The sequence below is a fragment of the Carassius auratus genome, unplaced genomic scaffold, assembly GCF_003368295.1.
Source record: "Carassius auratus strain Wakin unplaced genomic scaffold, ASM336829v1 scaf_tig00007684, whole genome shotgun sequence".
NCBI classification, from domain to species: domain Eukaryota; kingdom Metazoa; phylum Chordata; class Actinopteri; order Cypriniformes; family Cyprinidae; genus Carassius; species Carassius auratus.
Window position 1 is genome coordinate 45,012 of NW_020523868.1, and position 7,699 is coordinate 52,710.

General features: G+C 38.4%; 1 protein-coding gene and 1 non-coding gene across 2 annotated transcripts; both read right to left on the reverse strand.

The window, feature by feature from the left end:
• Window positions 1–359: 359 nt before the first annotated feature.
• LOC113071615 (5S ribosomal RNA) lies at window positions 360–478 on the reverse strand. The gene has a single exon (XR_003280169.1). It is a non-coding gene; the product is annotated as a 5S ribosomal RNA (ribosomal RNA).
• Window positions 479–4,158: 3,680 nt separating this feature from the next.
• Window positions 4,159–5,940, reverse strand: LOC113071560 (uncharacterized). The gene has a single exon (XM_026244914.1). It carries the CDS (start codon window positions 5,782–5,784, stop codon window positions 4,222–4,224), a length of 1,563 nt encoding a protein of 520 aa, XP_026100699.1. The 5' UTR covers window positions 5,785–5,940; the 3' UTR covers window positions 4,159–4,221.
• Between the last annotated feature and the right edge of the window lie 1,759 nt (window positions 5,941–7,699).

The following is a 7,699-nucleotide window of genomic DNA, read 5'->3' on the forward strand; positions in this document are numbered from 1 at the left end:
TTCTGATTCGCGATCCGCTCTAAACAGCTGAAAGCCCTGCAGTCCGGTATGGCATCATTCAGCCAAGTTCGTCCGTTTTGTTGGGTAGAGAGCGGAGATTTGCGAGATGGATGCTAGGCAACGGCGTTCGAAATCATTTTTGAAAAAGGTTGTTTTTAACATCAAGGCTTCCATTTCCAGTTCTCAACTCTCCACACTTGTTGTTTGATTTCCCCTGCAAGCTGTACCACTTCATGCTTCGACTAGGGTGTGCTCAGGGTGGTATGGCCATAAGCGACGGCTGCTGCAAAGAGAGGGCTATTTAAAGATCAGGCACTCTAATCTCCAGTTCATTATATAAGTAGGGAAGAAAACCCACAAGCTTACAACACCTGGTACTCCCAGGCGGTCTCCCATCCGAGTACTAACCAAGCCCATACCTGCTTAGCTTCTGAGATCAGACGAGATCGGGCATAGCCAGGTTGGTATGGCCGTAAGCGAAGTCTGCTGCAAAGAGAGGGCTATTTAAAGACCAGCCAATCTTATCGCCAGTACATTATATAAGAAGGGAAGAAAACCCAAAAGCTTACAGCACTTGGCATTCCTAGGCAGTCTCCCATCCAAGTAGTAACCAGAACCAAACATGCAAAGATTCCGAGATCAGACGAGATCGGGCATAGCCTTTTTTTTTTTTTTTTTTTATTTTTTTTTTTTTTATAAATTTCAATCAATAAAATACAATAGATTAAACACAATCATTAGAAAATACAGAAAAGTTTATTTACACATATCTACTTTACACATATTTCCTTTACATAGATAATTTAAAACTTTTTCACTTCCTGGCAGCTTCCACATTAAATAATTTAAAACACAACAAACTTTTGGGGTAAAAACATCATAAAAAGAGTAACATATTTACACCTTTAAAGTACACAAAGTCTTTCAATATATAATTCTGTTTGCCTTTTAAACAGAGTCCAAACATCAAACACATTCTTTTCCTTTTTAGCCACTGTTCTTCTGTCCCATATTGCACTTTTCATTAGCATTACACACAGATTAATGAAACTTTTTTGTTTTGACACTTTTTTTTCCCCAACCAAACATCACAACTCTGTTCCATTCCATTTTCATCCCACTCCTCAGTCACATCTTTAATTAAACATTTACATTTCCTTAAAAATTCCTCTCGCTCTCTACAATATAAAAACATATGTACAATTCCGTCTTCCTCTTCCTTTTCTTCCATTCCTATTTTATTTAAAATAACCTTGGTAAAAACCACTTTATGCCCTATAAAATACTCTAAACATTCAAATTTTGTTTCCACAGATTTCTCCGTCATGTTTCTCCATATACACTTTTTTTTTTTTAATCTTTGAATTTCTGCACCCAGTAACCATTTGCAATCGGCTCTTTAAAAACATCATCTCTAAAAGAACAATAAATCATTTTCAGAGTACATTACTTAAAATCATACAGTTGTTCCCCTAATTTCACAATACATTTCTCTTTTGGCTCTCCTTCCATACTTTCTATTATTTTAATCCACTCTTTGGGTATTGCGCTTTTAATGATTTAACTTTTTTTTCTTGTTCACTGTAATCCTCTTTTGCCTCCTCCATTGCATCCACAATAAATTGTCGGTAAAAATCCTTCTTTAAATTCATATAAAACATCTCTCACTCTTTTTATCCACACTTCCATCAATTTCTTTAAAAACATTTCTTTGTCTTGTTTTAAAATGTTTTTGTTTAAGAACAGAGGTTGATTTAAAATGTTTTCTATCCCATGTGGATCATACTCAACTTTATCTAAAAAATTTCCCCAGGCACAAAAAAATTTCTCCATAAAACTCTGGTAATCTTTGTCATCCAATTCTTCGTTTTCATCCATAAAATTCCATTTCCATGTTAAAATCCCCACATTTGTTTAAAAAATATTCCATTGTCTTTTTCCATGCTGTTTTGTGTCCCTCATCTAGATATTTAATTTTAATTCTTAGACTATTTTTTTTCTCTGTTCCACATCAATTAATCCCATCCCTCCCTTCCCTGCTTCTCCTATTAATGTACTATATGCAATTCTTGAAGGTTTACTATTCCATAAAAAATCTAAAAAACATTTTGTCAACCTTTTTTTCCACCCACATTGGCATAGCAGTCACATATAAAACATACCACAACTTTGACACCATTAACACATTTAAAATTAATGAAATTAAAATTAATGTCCTCAATTTCCAAAAATGTAACCTTCTTTCAATTCCTCCTATTTCTTCCCACATTTTATCTTTAACATACTTTTCATCTTTTCCCATTAGAACATCTAAACTCCTTCTTTTGTTTCTTTAAACTGAAAAGAATCCGTTAAAACAGTCACTCCTCCAAATCTCATATTGTTTTTTCTTCTTTTATCTTGCCTCCTGCTCCCCTACAAAACAGTCATACTACTTCCATTACTTTATTAACACTCTTTATATCTTTAACTATTATTGTTGTATCATCCGCATATTGAAATATTTTTCCATTTCCCCCACTTCCTTCAATGTTTATCCCTCTTATGTCTTCATTTATTTGTATAGCTAATCCCAATGGTTCTGCAATTAAAGAATATAAAAGTTCTGATAATGGACATCCTTGTCTTATTGACCTAGTAATTTTAAAACATTCAGTTAAAAAAATGTTACATTGTATTCTTGTTATTGCTCTCCTATATAAAATTGTAATCCACTTAAAAAAAAATTCCCCAAACCCATACCTTCTTAAAATTCCAAATAAATATTCATGCTCCACTCTTTCAAAAGCCTTTTCGAAATCCAAACTAATAACATTCTTTTTTTTCATATCTTATTCTATCTATTATTCTTAGAGTTGTGTCCGCTATATCTTCCCTTTAACTCCATACACTTGATTTGTTTCAATTATGGTTGGCATTACCTCTTTCAATCTGTTGGCTAATACTTTTGTTAAAAAATTATAGACCAATTACAATGCTGAATACAGATCTGAAAATTTTGTCTACTTTGTCTCCTTTTCTTTTATATATATCAACTTTATGAATCCCATCCCCATTCTCTGATTCATTTCCTCTTTCTTAAAAATCTCTTCATATACTTTTAAAATAATGGTTAAATAATCTTTAAAAACTATATAAAATTCACTCCCCAAACCATCTATACCTGGACTTTTCTTTTTGTTTAATTCACTTTATTGATCTTTTTATCTCCTCTTTTCTCTTATCTCTTCTTCACACTCTTTTTTGTCTACTTCTGTTGTTTTCATTTGCTTTAGTAACTCCAGTTTCTCTTCTTCCCTCAACCCCTCAGTATTAAACAAGTTCTCATAGTATGCTTTTATTTCTTTTAATATTTCCTCATTTGTTTCCAACACTACACCACTTTTTCCTCTTATTTCTTTAATCATTCCAGTTTCATTTATTTTTTTCTAGATCAAAGAAATATTTTGTAAATTTTTCACCCTCCACAGTATATTTAGATTTACTTCATGAGTTCACACTTACATATAATTAGCTGAAATATTATAATGCATATTTGGCGTGCTTATTCTGTCCTCTGCATGCGTGTGCATTGAGCATGCATATACAGATAGCTAAACATTGTAAAGAGATGAAGAGGCTTCAATGACGACTCAGATGATTAAGTAGATTTCTTCTTTACTTGACTTTGTTGAGTGCAATCAAGTTGTTTCTCTCAATCTCGGTTACATTCTTTTCGTGAAACTGCAAAATAAATACAAAATGCTTACTTTACATAAACAAACAAACCCATTCTTAAATTTTTACATTAACATCGCTATATTCCGATAGTTGTTATGTTATCACATGGCGATCCTTTGAATGTACACACAATGCATGTGAAACTGTTAACATGCTTTCAATATATATAAATATGAACATGATCCAACCACAAAGTATATAAAATAGCAAATAAAAATTATAAACTTACAAGCAAAGCTTCTGCAGGGCATTATACAATGAAAAGAAACAGTTTAAAGGAGCTCACGATCTCTCTGCTGCACAGAACGGGAAAAAATGGCTGCTGAGCTCTGCGTGCTTGAAAGCATAACAAATAAAGTTTTATCAAACAGTAGTTGAGCTTAACCTCTGACAAACAACGCCCTCCAGAGGGGAGGAAGGAGTAATGTTACACATGGCATAATACTCCCCGTCTGGTATTAAGTATAAAACCACTCTTAATGTCTGTATTCACATGATAATTTAAGACATAAGCAAAATAACCTCTGTAATAGGTCGTAAAAAAGTTTTAGCAGTTCCATTCTTAGTGACTTTCAGTTCCAGTTTCCTGACTTTGCCATCCGAGTCAACGATAGCTTTGGTGACCAAAGCCATTGGCCATTCATTCCTTTTAACCTGATTATCTTTCAGAAGAACCAGGTCTCCTTCCTTGATATTAGGCTTGTTGTCTTGCCATTTCTTACGGGGCTGAAGGGATGCAATATATTCTCGTCTCCACCTTTCCCAAAATAAGCTGGCAAGATACTGCACTCTTTTCCACTGTTTCCGATACAGATCAGCGCCTTCAAATGGTCCAAGGGGTGTGGATTGAGTGCACACCTTTTGGGAGAGGATCATTGCTGGAGTGAGGAGAAGTGGCGATTCAGGATCGGTAGAAATGGATACGAGAGGTCTTGCATTGACAATAGCACACACTTCAGCCATTAGAGTTGACAACATTTTGTGAGTCAGATGTGAGGAGCTGATTTGAGGAAGCATGGAGTCTAAAATCCGTCTTGCAAGTCCGATCATCCTCTCCCATGCTCCTCCCATGTGGGATGAATGAGGCGGGTTAAAGATCCACTTGCAACCTTCTTCACTAAGGTATTTTGTCATGCTTGTATCTTTGGTAGAGACCGCAAGAATGTTCAGCTCTTTGCATGCTCCCGTGAAATTAGTACCACAGTCAGATCGTATGATCTTTGCCGGGCCTCGAATGGCGAAGAACCGGCGAAGTGCATTAATGAAGCTTGACGTGTCCATTGACTCTATCAGTTCAATATGGATGGCACGCACAGATAAACATGTGAAAATCACTGCCCATCTTTTAATAAAAGCATGACCTCCACGGGTACGGCGTGCTGACACGTTCCAAGGGCCGAACACGTCTAAGCCGACGTTAGTAAAGGGTGGCTCCATGCTGATGCGGTCAGGTGGGAGGTCTGCCATTTTCTGTTCAGCTGTTTTACCTCTTTGTTTGCGGCAAGTGATGCACTTGTTAAGAATGCCATTGATGCGTCTCTTTGCTCCGACTATCCAGAATCCTCCAGTACGGATTGCTCCATCTGTGAATATTCGACCTTGATGATTTACTTTCTCATGATAATGATTTATTAGGGTTGCTATGTATTTATGGCCGGGAATGATGAGAGGGTGTTTCTCGCTGCTGAGGAGGATGGACTGTTCTAGTCTGCCTCCAATTCTTAGAAGTCCGTCTTCCAGGACTGGGTTCAGCCTCTTGAAGGAACTTTGTTTGGGAATGGCCTTTTCATTCTCCAGACACGCAATTTCTACTTTGTAAGCCTCTCTTTGTACGCATCTGATGATGACATTTTCAGCTTGAGTTAGTATATCGGGTGTGAATGAACTCTCACAACGGTGCCAGCCGTGGCATGTCTTTTCATTGTTTTTGAATGACAATGCAATGTGAACAATTGAAGCTATGGCTCTTTTTAAAGACTTCCAAGAAGAAAATCTTTCGAAGCGGTGAGAACCGAGACCAGGATTAGGGTTTAAACAGGTTGTGGCATGCGTTCGCACCTCCATGTCTGTATCTGGATCAATGAGACTATAGGGAGCCTCTTTCACGGGGATGGATGCTGAATGTTGCAGAAATGGTGGACCAGTGAGCCAATTTGTTTCAGTTAGGCGACACGCAAGTACTGGTCTAGTAGCAACATCAGCAGGGTTTTGTGAGGTTGGAATGTACCGCCACTGCTCTGGGTGAGTAAATTTTCTTTGCACTCTGTTACTGACATAAACATAAAATCGTCGGGTCTCATTGCAGATGTACCCCAGAACGACTTTGCTGTCGGTGTAGAATAGTAGGGTGTCAGGTTTGATCAATTTTTTCAGCCATTTTGACTGCAAGGACTGCCGCACACAGTTCAAGTCTGGGAACTGTAAGTACTGTTTGTGGGGCAAGCTTAGCCTTTCCCATAACGAATCCAACATGAGACATTCCATCAAGATCCGTTACTTTTAAGTATGCGACTGCAGATATGGTCTGAACAGATGCATCTGAGAACACATGAATCTCTTTTTTTACAGAGTGAGAAATGGACAATTGAGTGTAAGTTCTGGGAATCTTAAGCTGCTCCAAGTCCTGCAAGGAGTCTTTCCAGAGGTTCCATTCTGCTTCACTTTCAGCTGCAAGGGGAGCATCCCAGTCTGACTTCATGTTTAAAAGTTCACGGAGTAGCAGTTTTCCTTGAATGGTGATTGGCGCAACCATGCCAAGAGGGTCAAACAAGCTATTTACTGTAGCCAGGACTCCTCTGCGTGTGAATGGCTTGTCACTGAGGTTGACGTGGAATGTGAATGTATCATTCTGGAGATCCCAACTCAAGCCAAGACTGCGATGCAAAGGGGGTGAATCAGTGTCTAGATTCAGATGTTTTAGGTCTTTAGCATAGTCTGCTGGAGAGAATGCATGCATTACAGTGGGGCTGTTGGATGCTATTTTGTGGAGTCTAAGGTTAGAGATAGCGAGCATATCTTTGGTGGCCTTAAGGAAACTGATTGCTTCGCTGATGGAAGAAAGTGACTTAAGTCCGTCATCAACGTAAAAGTCTCTTTCAATGAAATGTCTCGCATCTGTACCAAACTCTGCTTCACCGTACAAGGCAGCACGTCTAAGACCATAAATGGCAACAGCTGGGGAAGGGCTATTGCCGAAGACATGAACTTTCATGCGATATTCTTCCATGCTTTCAGACATATCATTGTTCTTGAACCACAGAAAACGGAGGAAGTTTCTATGATCTTCTCTGACGACGAAACTGTGGAACATTTGTTCTATGTCTGCAGTGATGGCTATTGGCTCATGCCTGAATCGCAGCAGTAATCCCAGTAAACTGTTGTTGAGATCTGGGCCTGTTAGCAGCACATCGTTCAAAGATACACCATGGAACTGTGCACTAGAGTCAAACACTACACGAATTTGACCAGGCTTGCGTGGATGATACACACCGAAAGAGGGTAAGTACCAGCACTCCTCCCCTGGGTTCACAGAAGGTGCTAGCTCAGCATGATCATTATCAAAGATCCTTTTCTTAAACTCTAGAAAGTGCTCTCTCATCTCTGTTTTTTTGCGTAGTGTGCGACAGAGAGAGGTGAAACGACTCAGAGCCTGCTCTCTTTGTTTGGAAGGCGTTGTCTAGGAGAACGAAATGGAAGGGGCGCTACCCAGCTATTAGTGTTATCCATGAACATTTCACTGTCCATCAACTGAATGAACTGCCTATATTCAATTGAAGGGGCAATCCTTTCATCATCTTTTGTTCTTTCGAAGACTGAGGTGGCTAATGGGCTGGGAGCAAACTGGGGAAGGAGAGAGACTTTAACACTTGACTGGGCAGTTAATTGCTCCTTGAGGTAGAGTTTATTGGGACATGGGTTAAAGCAGGATGGACGTCCATCTGGTAGAATGTTTGTATGGTAAATACTCACAGTTGAGGGC

What these genes read in the sequence shown, in the direction of transcription:
- LOC113071560 (XM_026244914.1), bottom strand. Translation starts at nt 5,784, where the DNA reads ATGGAGGTGCGAACGCATGCCACAACCTGTTTAAACCCTAATCCTGGT.